A 16,866-nucleotide genomic window follows, 5' to 3' on the forward strand; every position below is an offset into this window, starting at 1 on the left:
CGTAGCTGTAAGGAGACCAAACATCACCTTCCAAAATATTTTCATTCTGGTATGTTTCGGATGGTGTACAGTTTTTATATATTGTTTCTTTCCTTCAATCGCGACATGCACACACAACACACACATAGGCTACACACACACACCATTAGGCTAATGCGGGCACACTGACACACAACACAACTTTTCCTGTTACACCTCTATGCTATGGATGCCAATTTTGATTGTTTTTCAAGACAAACCAGCAAATAAAATGTTTACCTCTCATCTGGACGTAGCCATCCGCTCACACCACGAACAAGATAGCCGAAAATGCCCATTATGCAGCACTGCGGCGACAAGTCTTAGGTCTTTTATGGATCTAAACTTTTTATACAGCTGATTTTGTCCATATACCTGTCCCTGACGTCATTATTTAACATGTCCATGTATATTCTGCATCCTTTTGGGATTTTAGCATGTTGTTTAATGCTTCCTTTCTCCCAAATCTGCTTCTTCTCTGCCACATACTGTTTGTTTTCATGGTTTGTTTACACTGGTAAGACCATCAGCATGCTCCATATCCCAGAATGCAACACATAATCACGTGTGAGCCCAAGCCCTATAGTTTTATATCTGATTGATTAGAAACTACAAACTCATGCTGCAGGGCGTTAGTACGTTGGATTAAAAAATTCTGTCGCTCAAATGCTACTTTTTGTTTTATTTCTGAAGGTCCGAAGAGCCGCTTTTGTTTTGCCTGATTTATTTTATGTATTTATTTATTTTGACTGAAATACAAAACTCAGGGCACGCAGAACCGCACTGGTGACGTTCTTCCGGTTCCGCTTTAGGTCTTGGCGCGAGATTTTGTTGCTGCAGGTATGTTTTAAGAGCAGCTGTACGACGTCGTTTCGTAAAAAGTAGGAAAATATAAACTTCTGTCACAGACGGACGTTAAACACAACAGCTACGGACACGGAGCGTTCTCTGAGCGGACAGGTTAGCTTCGCATTGGTTTGTTTTTACGGTTGAACTAATTTGGTGTCCGCTGTAAGCTAACAGCTCTGCTCCGACCACGTCAGAATGAGGAGAATGAACTGTTTTGTCTGGCCTTTTGTATCAGTATTCATCATTTCTTAACTTTTTCTTTGTTCAAGCTAAGTTTGTGGATGAAAGTGTTTAATAAAGCTCGTCATCGGTAACAGTCACACTTTTAGTGACCCAGAAGTGAACTAGATCAGTGTGTATTATTTCTGATGCACCTTGTACATGACCTGGTTCCAAAAATAAAACAGAATTTGGCCCTTGGTGTCCTGACAGGTCGCTGGATTTGACCGATTGGACTGAACCCTTACACCTGAGGCAGACAGATGCTGTGTAAACTCATTCAGGATGAACTGTGAACTGTTGGCAACCTGCAGTGCCCTTGGATACCTTGAGGGAGACACCTATCACAAGGAGCCAGACTGTTTGGGTGAGAGCCTTTTTTAACTAGAAATGGATTTGTTCATGTTCTCATAGAGCTTTTGTTAAGCTGTTGTCCTTTTTTCCTCAGAGAGCGTAAAAGACCTGATCCGATATTTACGTCATGAAGATGACACCCGTGATGTCCGCCAGCAGCTCGGGGAAAGCCAGATCGTTCAGAACGATCTTCTGCCAATTATTGTTCAGTATAGACAAGACAAATCCTTATTTGATGCCTGCATCAGGTGTGACCCTCAACAGAGCTTTTCTTTTTTTTTTTTTTTAGATGTTATTGTAATAATAACCTCAAACACAAAAATAATCTCTAGAGATCCACCAGTATCAAATTTTGGGGCCGATACTGATATTAATATCACTGTTGTGGCCGATAACCAATATTTGCCGATACCGATATACTGACGTTGATGCTTCTAAAAGCAGCAGATTTTCTATAGAATGGAAATTATTAAAGCTGAATTTACGTTATTATGTACACATAAGACACATTTACGATTCTGGGATGATTATAATCACTGTCACATGACTAAACAAATACCATCACCCCCCTCACCCTCTGAAACAGATAAACAAATACAAACAAGATGGAAAATACATCAGTTGTTAATATCAACCCAGTTTTATATATCTGACTGATATGTTAAAAAATGACTAACATCTGCTGATTAATTGTGCCTCCCTAATAATCTCCTTTTTTTCCATTTTTCAGACTTGTGGTCAACCTTACTCAGCCTGCCATGCTGTGTTTTGGTAAAGTCCCGGATGACCCGGTGTTCAGGCATCACTTTATGCAAGTGACATCCCATTTACAAGCCTATAAAGAGGTATCTTATTAACATTTTACATTGAATATTTATGTTTTTATCAGTTACCTTAAAGCAACGCTTGCATTTATACTCTTTGTTCTTATTTGCTTCAGGCCTTTGCAAGCGAGAAAGTGTTTGGCATTCTGAGTGAGACCTTGTACAGCCTCCTACAACTCGTGCGTCGTTGAACTCGACACTTTTGTGCTTATTTTAATTTCTTTTTGATGGATTATTCTGTATTTACTGGTCTTCTCTTGTCGTGTTCAGGACTGGGAGCAGAGACAGGAAGAAGACAACCTGCTTATAGAGAGGATTCTGCTGCTGGTCAGAAACGTGCTTCATGTCCCTGCAGACCCCTGTGAAGAGAAGGTTCGTCTCTGAGAATAAATGCGTGTTTCATCTGATAAATGCTTTTGCTGTTTTCCAACCTTTTCCCAGATTTTAAATCCCAATTTGTGGTCACCTCTTTTGTATAGAAGGTGGACGATGATGCCAGTGTTCATGACCGGGTGCTGTGGGCCCTTCACATGAGTGGTTTTGATGACCTGGTCAAGTTCATCGCCTGTGCTCAGAGTGAGCAGCAGTGGAGCATGCATGTGCTGGAAATCATCTCCCTCATGTTCAGAGACCAGGTTAGACTGCGTCCGTTGGGCTTTACTGTCTGACTAACATCTGTTCTGTACTTGAACTTTGTTTGCGTCCATTTCCAGACGCCAGAGGCTTTGGTGAGCGCCGGTCATGCTCGATCAACTGAAGAGAAACAAAGAGATTCCCAGGAGCTGGAGGCACTGAGGGAGAAAGAACACGCTGAGAAACGCTCTCGTAACTTGCAGAGAGGGACCAGGTAATGATGAACGTGGCGTCGGCGTAACGATTATGGAGTAGTTGGACTTTCCTCTTCAAATAATGTGTGACTCTTTCTCAGTTAGTCATAATCATTTTATAGTTGTTGTCGTCTCAGAAAAAAAAACTCCTTCAGCAACCAGTAAAGGATTGTGTCCATTACAACTGGGTCCTTTTGAATTTTCTTCTTTAGATGCAGTATATTTATTCATTTCTCCAATAAGAACATTAAGTTAATAATTAATTAGATAACCACAATGAAACGTTTTCTCCAAAAAGGTTTCACTAGAAATGTTGGGAATGTAAAAATTCAAATATTTTATTATTATTATTATTATTTATTATTATTATTATGACATTTATTTATTATTTTGAATTACAAGTGAGCTTTAATGCCAGTTGAGCTGGTTTGATGCTGTGACATAAAAAATCTTCTCTTAAGTAGCAGAAACAACATCTTCTACACACTGTTTTATATTCAAGAAGAGAAAATGTAAGATTTTTAGGTTCTGTTTATTAATCTCTACACACATTAAAGGTGTGGGACACTGAAAACCCACTTTAATGATCATTTCTGATTATGATCAGTCACTCTCAGTGTTTCATGCAGGCTGAACATGAAAATCGTCTCCTACACCTTTCTCCCGCATTATCTTCTGATGGAAAATAGACGGTGAAACTCGAGGATTTGAAAATCCTGACCGATCTGCATCACACTGAACAACATTCAGGGACTCACCCGTCCTGGCTTGTAACGGGGAAGGTTGTCGTTGGTTTAGCGTCCAGGAAACGGCAGAGAACATCTCCGCTAATAGAAGCTAACCGTTAGCATTAGCAACACCACCACACAGCAGACGCTCCTCCATCAGCGCTGGAAGTCAGTGGTACAGTCGAGTTGCTGTTATCCAGTCCAAGAATGGATGTCCAAATATCAGGAAGTAAGAGTCCAAAACCTGCCGTCTGAAGCTCAGCCGTGATGTTTGTAACTTTTAGTTCCTGGAAATGGTGCACTGGTATTTTCCCCCTGTTCATTCCTACTAGTGACCGCTGTAAATAGATTGATTCAATAAGTGTTCCACACCTTTAAAGGCCAATTTAGATGAAGAAAAAATGGCTGATTTCATCGTCGAGGCTTTTCCCTCCAGACATTCTCGCTTCGGTGGGTCTTACGTTGTTCAAGGCCTCAAAGCCATCGGGGACAAAGATGTGATCTACCACCAGAATCTCAACAACGTGAGTCGTCTTCCTGCTGTATCTCTTCTGTCATTTGAAAAACTTCCTGCTAAGGTAGCTGCAGCTGATTTGACTTTCTATTTTGTAGTTTAAAAATTACACCCACGACCTCGGCAAAGCAGTGAGACGCGTCCCTAGGAGGAATCGACGGGCTCAAGAATGTAAGGACAAGCGGCGCTCGGCCTTGAACGTTCGACTCTTCCTCAGAGAGTTCTGTGTCGACTTTCTAGAGAACTGTTACAACCGACTGATGTACCTGGTGAAGGTCAGTCACTTCCAGCGTGATTCTCTTCTCTGTTTCATGTAGGCTTGGGCGGTATCCAAATTTGAATACCGTCTAACTTCCACTTAATTTTACCCCGGTATACAGTATTACCGTGAATACTTAAAAAGTATGACGTAAGCCTCAAGTGGACCTTCACCTTTTTGAATCCGAATACCAAACAATTACTAAAAAAATAACAACGCAACTCACATACTATTAACAACATTTATTAACACAAAAAACGCAGCTTATAAACAAGTGCAAAGAGTCAACAGTCCAACAGCAATAAATCAACGTAAAAACCCTGGACCGCTGTTGTGCGCAAATCAAGTGAACAACTTATCAACGAGCAGCATGAAACAGTGCAAATAGGCCGTAACAGTCAACAAGAGTTGAATAACCATAAACATTGAAATTATAAAAATTATTGCAACCAAAACAACTGCATTAAAATTATAAAAAGAAAACTGTCACACGACCACACGCGTGCGCGCACACACACACACGGGTGTGTGAGCATTACGGCATGTTGCAGCAAATCTAGTTAAGATTTCTCGCCAGAAAAACCAGCATGTTTACTTTTTCTGGGTTCAAGTTTGCACGTTGTGGACCAACAACTTTACCTGCGGTGCTGAAAACCCGCTCCGATGGTGAGCTGGTGGCACAAATACATAGATACCTCCGGGCCAGTCGTGACATCTGGGGAAAACGACTGCCACCATATTTCCACCAGAGAAGAGGGTCTTCGTCCCCGTAAATAACAGGTTCCAAACAGTACGCTGTTATTTCAGCTCCAGCTCGTTGCTCTGCGCTGACGGGACCCTCCGGCGCAGCGTCAGCGGCTCGTTTTTGCAGGAGAGCCCCCAGAGACATCTTTTTGCGTGGGGGTTCAGGTTGTGCTCGTTCCTCTATGGTTCGGATGGCCACTGCTTCTGGTGCTGCTTGCCCCTCTAAGCTCACAATCTCAGCCTGTAATTCAGCTTTGATTTCATCCAGTGCGTTGTCATCAAGCTCATATCTGCCGCGGTAACGAGGATCGAGGAAAGTGCATTTTCGCATTAATTTGCGCACTGAATCAGATTCATACTTGGCCTCCAGCTTTTTTAGAATTGTGGTTTTTATTGACTTTGTAAGCTGGAGGTCGTTTTCTGACTTGAGGTTTTTATAAAGTATTTATTTAAAAAACTTCTGTGACTGAGTCAGTTGTTTAGCTCAGAGGATTCAACAGAACTTTGTTTTTCCCGCTTCTCTCCAGGAAAACCTGATCCGGGAGCAGACTCAGCAGCACGATGAGACCTATTACCTCTGGGCGCTCAGCTTCTTCATGGCCTTCAACCGTGGCAACGGTTTCCGCGCCGACTTGGTGTCAGAGACCATGTCCATTCGTGCGTTTCATTTTATTGAACGCAACATTACCAACTACTATGAAATGATGCTGACAGACCGCAAAGAGGCCACATCCTGGTCCCGCAGGTGAGCCCGACAGCTGTTTATAGTTACTTAAACCGAAGCCTTTTTATCATTTGCTCATGTTTTTGTTCTTTTAGGATGCATTTGGCTCTAAAAGCCTATCAAGAGCTGCTGCTAACTGTGAACGAGATGGACCGCTCACATGACGAAAGCATCCGCCAGAGCTCCAATGTCATTAAAAGTGAGATGCTCTCCAGTCACTTTAAAATGACTCAAAACAAAGATCTTAACGGTTTAGAGGGTTGAAACCTTGCTTGTTTCCTCTACAGGTAACATATTCTACCTGATGGAGTACAGGGAGATCTTTCTGACGCTGCTGAGAAAATACGATGAAACCAAGCAGCCGCAGTCCTACCTCAAAGACCTGGTTGAGTCAACGCATCTGTTCCTGCGCATGCTGGAGCGCTTCTGCAAAGGTCGCAGTAATCTAATTGTGCAGGTAGATTCATTGTTGCTTCTTTGAGGTGTGCGTTTATCTCTACCCGAGGTGTTTATATCTAAACTCGCCCCAATCAGAGGAAGAAAGTGAAACGAAGGAAGCCTCACAGTAGAAGGAAGCAGTTGCCTCCAGAATCAACCCCAGAAACGCTGGCGGAGACCTGGAAGATCGTGGAGGAGGAACTGAGAGCTGTGGGGTTTCAGGTCTGTGGGGGGGGGGGGGGGGGGGGGGGGTTCTGGCCTCTAGGGGGAGCCGTGGGAAAGCATTCTGCATCATGCAGCTTTATGAACTAGTACAAGTGATTCTTCTGTAGTTTGTTAACGAACCCTACTTTCAACACATTTGTTCTCAGCTGTCAGACTCTTTGGCCGAGACCATCGTGCCTTTTGACGCCGCGTCTGAAACTCCTCCTGAGGAGCAGCGAATGGAGGCGGTGGTCCGAGTTCAAGATGCGCTGCTGGCTCGACTGGGACCTGAAGCTCTGGCCCTGATGCGCGCTGCTAGGTCAGTAAAACAGCCTCCTCTTATGACACTGTTACTAACTAGCTTTCTGAGTTTAGACTTCCTCTGAGAATAAGTAGTGAGGTTTTCCTCCCTTCGTGCTCAGGGAGGTGTGGCCAGAGGGCGACGTGTTTGGTTCAGCTGACGTGGAACCTGAAGAAGAACTGGAGCTTCTCAAGCAGATCCTCCATGCCAACCTGCCCAGTGAGTTTAATGTGCCTTTAGTCCAGCGCCGCTGCATCTGTGCAGCTTGTTAGCTCCTCGTTTTAATTTCAGGACCACCTCCTGAGACAGTGGAGGATGAGGATGATGGAGTCGAGTTAGAAGAGGAAGAGTTGATGTCTGTTCAAGTCACTGAAAAAGAGTTTAACTTTTTGGACTTCCTCAGAAGGTGAGCGAGGGTAAAAGCGTCGTCTCTGGGTGGGTACAGTCTCCTAACAGCTTCTGTCTCATCTCCACTCTGATAGGTTTGCCAACCCCGCCGTCGTACGTCCTTACCTGCTGCTGTTAAAGTCTTACTCTAAAAACACCCCCCACACAAACCACTGCATAGCGCGAATGCTGCACCGCTTGGCTGTCGACCTGAAAATGGACGCCCTGCTCTTCCAGCTGTCGGTCTTCTACATTTTCAATCGAATCATGAGCGATCCAGCTGCAGCCGCGTACAAGGTGCGTCGGTACCGCTGCTTCTCCAATCTACTGTTGGTCAGACGTGAGAGACAATCCTGTTTTTCTTCCTTCACAGGAACTAGTGACCTTCTCCAAGTACGTGGTGAACCGCTTCTTCTCAGTGGCGGCTCAGAACAACAAGGCGTATGTGGAACTGCTCTTCTGGAAGAACGTGGGGGCTGTACGCGAGATGACCGAAGGCTACAGGAAGGAGGGGTGAGAGTTCTGCTTTTGTTTGTGTTTATCAAGCAGACGTTGTTTACAAACTAAAAATGCAACCTAGGGCTTGTGTGTTTATGTTTGTCACTTTTGTCATTGTTCTAAATGTTTCAGCGAGGGGAAGAAGCCAACGTGGACCGAAGAAGAGGAGGAGGAGCTGCGGAAGCTCTACCTGGAGCACCGGGACTCAGAAGGTCTGCCTTGATCTTTATTGTTGTGTTACTAGTCACCAGATTGAGATGACCACCAGGAGGATGAGATGTGTTCACTGATTATAAACAACAATGTTGCATTAAGTTAGTTTCATATTTGGGACTTGTTGTTTCTGGGTTACGCTGCTAGTAAAACAAATAATGAGTCGCCTTAAACAAAAAACTCAAGAAACCGTTTCTGTTTCTAGTGCCAGACATCGTGGAGACTCTCCTGTCGTTAATCAGCAACAGCGCCCGCACTCGGCGACATGTGGTGACTCAGCTGGTGCACATGGGTCTAGTGGACAACGCCAAAGAACTAAAGAAACAGAAGTAAGAACTTAGAACACGGAAAAAATATTTTTTATGATTATTTCTGATTAGAATCTGTCTGAGTTATTCATGCAGGCTGAGCATGAAAATAGTCTCCTACACCTACAGTGGGGCAAAAAAGTATTTAGTCAACCACCGATTGTGCAAGTTCTCCCACTTAAAATGATGACAGAGGTCCGTAATTTACATCATAGGTACACTTCAACTGTGAGAGACAGAATGTGAAAAAAAATCCATGAATTCACATGGCAGGATTTTTAAAGAATTTATTTGTAAATCAGGGTGGAAAATAAGTATTTGGTCACTTCAAACAAGGAAAATTTCTGGCTCTCGCACACCTGTAACGTCTTCTTTAAGAAGCTTTTCTGTCCTCCACTCACCTGTCCTCACCTGTATTAATGGCACCTGTTTGAACTCATTATCTGTAAAAAAGACACCTGTCCACAGCCTCAAACAGTCAGAATCCAAACTCCACTATGGCCAAGACCAAAGAGCTTTCGAAGGACACCAGGAAAAGAATTGTAGACCTGCACCAGACTGGGAAGAGTGAATCTACAATAGGCAAGCAGCTTGCTGTGAAAAAATATACTGTGGGAGCAATTGTCAGAAAATGGAAGACATACAAGACCACTGATAATCTCCCTCGATCTGGGGCTCCACGCAAGATCTCATCCCGTGGGGTCAAAATGATCATGAGAACGGTGAGCAAGAATCCCAGAACCACACGGGGGGACCTGGTGAATGACCTGCAGAGAGCTGGGACCACGGTAACAAAGGTCACCATCAGTAGCACACTACAACGGCAGGGAATCAAATCCTGCAGTGCCAGACGTGTTCTGCTGCTGAAGCCAGCGCATGTCCAGGCCCGTCTGAAGTTTGCCAGAGAGCACATGGATGATACAGCAGAGGATTGGGAGAATGTCATGTGGTCAGATGAAACCAAAGTAGAACTTTTTGGTATAAACTCAACTCGTCGTGTTTGGAGGAAGAAGAATACTGAGTTGCATCCCAACAACACCATACCTACTGTGAAGCATGGGGGTGGGAACATCATGCTTTGGGGCTGTTTTTCTGCTAAGGGGACAGGACGACTGATCTGTGTTAAGGACAGAATGAATGGGGCCATGTATCGTGAGATTCTGAGCCAAAACCTCCTTCCATCAGTGAGAGCTTTGAAGATGAAACGTGGCTGGGTCTTCCAACACGACAATGATCCCAAACACACCGCCCGGGCAACAAAGGAGTGGCTCCGTAAGAAGCATTTGAAAGTCCTGGAGTGGCCTAGCCAGTCTCCAGACCTCAACCCCATAGAACATCTGTGGAGGGAGTTGAAAGTTTGTGTTGCTTGGCGACAGCCCCAAAACATCACTGCTCTCGAGAAGATCTGCATGGAGGAATGGGCCAAAATACCAGCTACTGTGTGTGCAAACCTGGTAAAGATCTATAGTAATTGTTTGACCTCTGTTATTGCCAACAAAGGTTATGTTACTAAGTATTGAGTTGAATTTTTGTTATTGACCAAATACTTATTTTCCACCCTGATTTACAAAAAAATTCTTTAAAAATCCTGCCATGTGAATTCATGGATTTTTTTTTTCACATTCTGTCTCTCACAGTTGAAGTGTACCTATGATGAAAATTACTGACCTCTGTCATCATTTTAAGTGGGAGAACTTGCCCAGTCGGTGGCTGACTAAATACTTTTTTGCCCCACTGTACCTCCTGCGCCAGCTTCTGATAGAAAATAGACGTTGAAACTCTAGGATTAAAAAACCCTGACAGATCTACGTCAGTGTCACTTACAGAGAGACGAGGCAGTTTTGGCTTGCTTTTAGCACCCCCTCATGTCCGTTTGTAGAACCAAAACCAATCTCCTCGTTGTGCGTTCGTCTTTAATAATCTTAATCTAACAGCTGAAACGTCTCCCAGCCTTCTTTAGTGTCTACAGGGGAGATTTATCACTAAATTAAACAAATCAGCTGTGTTCTTGATCTAAAACATGCAGGAAACGTGCTGGACCCAGGTGTGTAAGCTCAAGTTTAAGTCCATCAGACTGGACCTGCAACTGTGAAGCTGCAAGTGAAATATTCTGACCACAGAGGGCGATAGGGGGTGGGGCACAAGAAAATGGTTTAAAAATATGAAAAAGTTGCATTAATCCCTTTAAAATTCATGGACTCGCAACAAGGATGGTTGTTGTTAGTTTAGTGTCCATTAAACATCAGAGATTGTCTCGACTTGCAGAAGCTAACCGTTAGCATTAGCAACTCCACCACACAGCAACACTCCTTCAAACTCGTGTTATTTGTGGAGATAAAACATCAGTGTTGCAAGTCAGTGGTAGTCATGTTGATTTTATACAATCCAGGGAATTTTATACAATCCAGGGATGGATGTCCAAATATCAGGAAATAAGACTCAGTACATGCCACCTGAAGCTCAGCTGTGATGTGGTTCGCTTCTAGTCCCTGGAAATGGTGTCGCTGTGGGTTTTTTTCAACCCTGAGTATGACTTACAAGGCATTCCTTCCTACTAGAGACCACTGCAAATGTATTGATTAAATGAGAACCTTTAAGGAAAATAAAGTAAAAAATACTTTTTGATGGCAGAATATTTAGATTTAATTGAACCTTTTAATTCTTAAAGTGTTTTTGTCCTGTTTAAAGGATTGGCACGCGGATTGTTCTGTGGACGGAGGAGCAGGAGTTGGAGCTTCAGATGCTTTTTGAAGAGTTCAAAGACTCTGATGGTATTAAGATACTAAATAGAATCAGATGGATGAGGCTTGCTCTCAACATTTTGGGTTTTGGGTCAATAGGAAGTATTTGTGTTTCCGCAGATGTGCTGGGTAACATCCTGAAGAAGCTCACGGCCAAGCGGTCGCGTGCACGTGTGGTGGACAAGCTGCTGAGCATGGGCCTGGTGTCCGAGAGGCGAGAACTTTATAAAAAGAGAAGTCGCGGCGCTCAAGGGAAGAGCTCTGGAAAGGGAATGGTAGAGGAACTTTTGGGTATAAACGTCCTGGATCGTGTTTGTGTGGTGCATCATTTTATTGTGAATATAAAACGTTTTCTGTCACAGACTGAAGAAGACTTCTTGGCTGAGATAACACAAGGCCTTCCAGACAGTTCTGTGGATGGAGATGAGAGAGAAGATGAGTCTGAGGATAGTGAGGAAGGAGATCAGGAGAGAGAGAAATACCAGAGGGGTGGGAAAAGAAGTGAAAACGTTCAGCTGACAGGAGAGAAGAGAGCAGAAATAAGCACCATGGTGAACGCACTGCAACGAGAAGGTCAGACCAGCTAACCTTCAGCTTCCTTAGTTGGACTCGGACATGACTACTGTTCTTTAGCTCAGAGATGCTTTTTGTTTTTCTGTAAAAGGCATGTCTGGATCGTTGTTGTGGCTGCAGAACTCGCTCAACAAAACTGCAGAACACCGTAAAGATGACGGTGAGTGTGGAGGGGGAGAAATAAACAACACTTCATATGTAAACATTCTCCTGATGGTCGTTCAGGGATGGTTCTCGTTATCGTTAACAGCACGAAGGAGGAACAACGCTAATTTAATCAGTGTTAATGAACTTCTGGTCCATTTCACAGAAGTGTCTCAGCCTGTCCCACTTGTCCCTTTTGGTGAGGCCAATGAAGACGCCATGGACAACAAGCGCTTCCAGAAGCTGTTACTCAAACTGGGAATCCGGCCGCCTGCAAACGAACAAGTGTGTCTTTGTGTGTCTGTGATACTGGATTATCTAAAAAAGCCTGATACGCTGCAAGAGATAATAAATGAGAATATCTGATGTGCACTTTTTGGCAACTAGGAGATTTTCTGGAGGATCCCAGCTAAGCTAAGTCCAGATCAGCTCTGGAGTGCAGCTGCAGCTTTGGCTCCAGGAGAGGGCCAAGCTGAAAACTGCGAAAAACAGGAAGGACCTCAGGAGGACGAGGTCTCGGCCAATCAAAGGTCCCAGGCTCTCAGAGCTCTGCTGCTTGCACGTGGTAGGAAGCATCAGACTGAGCATGCAGGCAAGTGTGGCAGCATCGTCTTTAGCTCAGCTTAATTACAGCTCTCACGCTAAGCTAAGTGTCACCTTACACACGAAGCACTTTCATACAGGCAGCCTTGGCTTCGTCTGAGGATCTAGTTTCAAATGGGAGAACATTTCTTGTAAAGATGATCATTTTTGAATTGCTTTAATAAAAGCTTTAGATGACGCTAGTTTAGGGATTTGTTACAGAAGGAACGAATAACGTCACACCAGCTCTTTAGATTCCATTAAACGGATTATTTCTGTATCGTTTTAGCTAAGAAATGTGTTGAAGATAAATAAATATTACAAAGCTAATTAAAGATGGCGTATTTTTAAAAGTTTGTATTTTGAAGTTTAAATATAAATTGATTGTTTTGGATCATTTATTTTTTACTTTAGCCCCCGTGTGTGGTAAAGCTGCTGCTGATGATACAAACCGTGAAACTGAAAGGTCAGTTACAAAATGCAGCATTTAAGGTGAAACCTCAGCAGAGACCCGTTTAAAATGTTTTCATTTTTCCTCTCGATTGAACAGATCCCAGGAGAAAACCTCCGCTAAAAGAAGCAGGAACAGAATTTTGGATGATGATGATGATGATGATGATGATGACGGGGAAGAGAAAGGTACTCTGTTCCTTCACCAGGACCTTGTTTTCTAACAACATTTGACTGACACAAGTTTCTTTACAGAGAACGATTCCAGCGGTGTGATGGACATAGACAGAAACGGTGACGCAGACTTGGACCAGGATATCTCTGCTCCTGTGAAGCGAAGGCGGAAAATGGTCCTAATTGATGAAGAGGAAGAAGATTAGTGGAAGTCTTTAATGGACTGCAGAGAGGAGTTTATGAAAGTGGTTCAACCCTCTCGAGGGCTGGTGTCCAGACAGCAGAGAATAATAATGGAAAAAGCTTCGGCTCAAAGAAAAGTTGAAAAAAACGTATTCTGTAATCTGTTCAGTGGGAAACTTTTTTTATTGGTTTTTCATAGTTTATTGCCTCTTTGTTCACTTCTGGTTGTTCTGTGTTCTTAATATTTCCAGTTAAGAAAAACTGTCCAGGTTATTCATATAAAGGTTTTTCCATATTTAGAAAAGTTGTTTGTTTTCTCATTCGATCGCTTTTAAATTTGGACTTTTTTTTTATATGTCAGCAAAATGTGTTTTGATTAATAAAACAACTAAAGAATCCTTTTTTGCAGCAGTATGTAGTTTCACCACTAGAGGGCCTTTTAAATGATACAATTGTATAATTTAGAAGAAGAAAGCATCATTTCTATAGCGCCTCAAGATAAAAATCACGAGGTGCTTCACAAAAGCAAAAAACTTAAAATATAAAAAAGCATTTAGAAAATGTTAAAAAATATATTTCAAACGAGCAAAAATAGACATTTGTGATTAAATAAATGTTAAGGAGAGAGTGAACAGGAAAGAGGGAAATCGGTGGATCCTGAGGAAGGTGGAATAGGTGGGGAGAGCAGAATAAAGAGAGAGTGGTGAAGAAGGTCATACAAAACTCAGCTGGAACAAGTGAGTCTTTAGCTGCTTTTTGAAGGAGACCACTGAGTCCACTGATCTCAGGCTCATGGGGAGAGAGGTCCAGAGTCTGGGGGTCACAGCAGCAGATGATCTGTCACCTTTGGTCTTTAGCCTGGTGCTGCACAACCAGTAGGCTTTGATCACTGGACTCAGGGACCTGCTGGGGGTGTAGGGACTAAGAAGATCACCAATGTAAGATGGTGCTTGTCCATTTAAGGCCCTATAGACCAGAACCAGGATCTTGAAATGAACCCTGAAGTTGACTGGCAGCCAGTGAAGCTGGAGGAGAAGCGGGGTGATGTGGGTGTGTTTGGAGGACTTGGTCAGAAGCTGAGCACAAGCATTCTGAACCACCTGTAGACGGTTCAGGGAGGTTCTGCTCAGACACGTGAAAAGAGAGTTACAGTAGTCTAAGCGTGAGGAGATGAAGGTGTGGAGAACTGTCTCAAGTTCAGAGCGGGACAGAATGGGACTCAGCTTAGCAATGTTCCTGAGATGGAAGAAGGAAGAGCGAACAAGAGAACTGACATGAGAATCCAGTGTGAAAGCTGGGTCAAAGGTCACGCCAAGATTTCTGACAGAAGGTTTGGTGTTAGGAGCAAGCTGACCAAGAGAGTCTCTGACTTTGGGAACCAAAGAGACCAAATTTACTGTTTTACATTAAAGATGTAGAACACTGAACAAACATTTTTAATGATTATTTTTTATTATAATCTCTCTGAGTTTAACATTTTAACAAAGTCAAATTTTGACCCTTGCACTTTTTACCATCCAAAAACAATATTACGCTATATTAAATAGACAGGTTGAGCTCAAGGACCAAGCGGAAAACAACCGTTTGTGTTGTAACCCTTTTCCCATTTTAGAAAATACTATAAAGATACAATCCCTGTCCTCTTCCTGGCTGTGAAAAAAAAAGACGTATCACTTACATTTTATCACAGTACATGATGAGACAATCGCTTTTAAAGATTTCTGAAAAATCATACATCGTTTCTGAAAGGGGAAAACTCTGGAAAGCAGCTTTAATATTGTACCATGTGCACGTTTGCAGTCACCACCAATAGTGCAGACAGTTTTCCAGTTGTGTCAGAGGCGGTGTTCTGTCCTCGCATCTGGATGACATTAGGAACTTCCTGCCCCAACATCTGTTCTGCCCCCTTCCCACAGATCCAAGGGAGACCTGACAAACATTGTCATGAGGCGAGCGCAGACGTGGATGTCCATGAATTCACAAGGTTAAGGTTACATCACATCCGCACGGGAAAGCAGTTTGAGACCATCCTAACTCAAAATTACAAAATCAGTTGGTAGAATCATCTCGATGCGCTGATGTAACGGGGCTTATGTGTGAGAAATACAACGATTGCATGGACAAGTAAAGGTTATTGTATGAAGTAGGCTGCACATAACACACCTCTACAGAGTTAGCCTAGTGAACTAGACCAAATTCTTGCTTTGCAAAGTTTGGTCTAGGCACGCTCCATTGGAACCTCCGCAGCTCCTACCAGGACTCTGGCTAGCCAATCACAGCTCTCTAGAGGGGTTTCAAACACATAAAGAGCTGTGATTGGTCCATAATGGTGGGCCAATCATAGTGCTCCATCTGCTTAGTGAACAAATCACAGAGCTTTATCCGCTTTGTGGGCCAATCAGGGCACTCTATATGCCTGGTGGGTGGGATGATGCAACAGAGTGAAACAAGAGTATGCCACATTCATTGTCCAGTAGCATGCGGAGATCATTTGAAAGACAACGGTAGAACCCGCCCCACAACCGAGAGCCGTCAATGGAGCGTTGCCAGACTAAATAATACATTTATTTAGTCTGGCTTGCCAGGCTACTACAGAGTCACATTTAAAGTGAATCTCCTCAGGAAAGGGAACCTGTTTCTTCTATGGAAAACTATTAAATCATCATAATGAAGAAATGCACGTCATGTTTTCCAAAACACTAAAGTTTGCTTCCTGCTCCACGCCTTGAAGAAACACCTCTGGCCTCAACTGACAGCCTCTGTTTTTGTGTACCAAGTTTCACACGACTACAGTTCCTTGACTTTACTGTTATTTAGAGGAACCCTTACTTGTTTTTGCTCAAAATCTGGTAAAATAATAGTTGGAACTTGACTGAAAACAGATCAGATAATGAGTAACATTTGTGCTTTCACGTGATCCCATGTGGATTGCCAATGGCACAAGTTTGATGAAGTTGTTTGTGTGCTCATTAAAGTCAGACAGCCATCTCCTCTGGAGGGGGAAAGTGTTTTATAGCTGCAGCTCATTCCTGAATCTACCACGACGATCCTTTTAGCACCATATCACCAGATTTGTACTCTCGTTGACTAACAGGGCTGCACGGTGGCGCAGTTGTTAGCACTGTTGCCTCGCAGCACGAAGGTTGCAGGTTCGAAACTCGGCTGCAGCCTTTCTGCGTGGAGTTGCGTGTTCTCCCCATGCATGCGTGGGTTTCCTCCGGGTACTCCGGTTTCCCCCACAGATCACAACATGCCCTATAGGTTATAAATTGTAAGTCGCTTTGGATAAAAGCGTCTGCCAAATAAATAAACATAAACAAAATAAACTTCCTGGTTGAAACGCAACCTTTCACATTTAATTCACAAACATGGATTACAGTCTGAATGTTAGGCTTATTAGGCCTAAGTGAGGATTTTTGTAATAATAAGGCTCTTACCAGAGTGTAAAACAGTTCTCAGTTACATCATGAATTCTTCTCATTGTTATTTACAAAATCACTACCTGCACATAAAGCAACTATTGTTGTTGACATAAAAACTTTATATAGGTCCTGGAAAATAATGTTAAAATGTTATTTTCATTGATTACTATCAACAGTCTAAACCAGTG

At 43.1% G+C, this 16,866-nt stretch overlaps 1 protein-coding gene across 2 annotated transcripts; it reads left to right on the top strand.

Annotated features, from left to right (window-relative positions):
- The first annotated feature begins 791 nt into the window (after positions 1-791).
- timeless (timeless circadian clock) lies at positions 792-13,654 on the top strand. 2 transcript variants are annotated; one of them, XM_015959702.3, is made up of 30 exons: positions 792-858; positions 1,300-1,453; positions 1,535-1,688; positions 2,171-2,285; positions 2,381-2,443; positions 2,535-2,636; positions 2,744-2,899; positions 2,978-3,111; positions 4,256-4,343; positions 4,432-4,608; positions 5,864-6,081; positions 6,156-6,259; positions 6,348-6,517; positions 6,595-6,720; positions 6,870-7,021; positions 7,125-7,222; positions 7,295-7,409; positions 7,486-7,687; positions 7,764-7,903; positions 8,021-8,100; positions 8,307-8,430; positions 11,098-11,180; positions 11,271-11,425; positions 11,513-11,723; positions 11,815-11,883; positions 12,034-12,152; positions 12,255-12,459; positions 12,864-12,915; positions 13,000-13,088; positions 13,155-13,654. In XM_015959702.3, exons 2-30 carry the CDS (start codon positions 1,372-1,374, stop codon positions 13,277-13,279), a joined length of 3,708 nt encoding a protein of 1,235 aa, XP_015815188.3. In that variant the 5' UTR covers positions 792-858; positions 1,300-1,371; the 3' UTR covers positions 13,280-13,654. The 2 variants fall into 2 exon arrangements, with proteins under 2 accessions (XP_015815188.3, XP_015815187.3); XM_015959701.3 differs by having other exon boundaries at positions 813-978.
- The last annotated feature ends 3,212 nt before the right edge of the window (positions 13,655-16,866 follow it).

This window comes from Nothobranchius furzeri, chromosome 3, assembly GCF_043380555.1.
Source record: "Nothobranchius furzeri strain GRZ-AD chromosome 3, NfurGRZ-RIMD1, whole genome shotgun sequence".
Taxonomy (NCBI): Eukaryota; Metazoa; Chordata; class Actinopteri; order Cyprinodontiformes; family Nothobranchiidae; genus Nothobranchius; species Nothobranchius furzeri.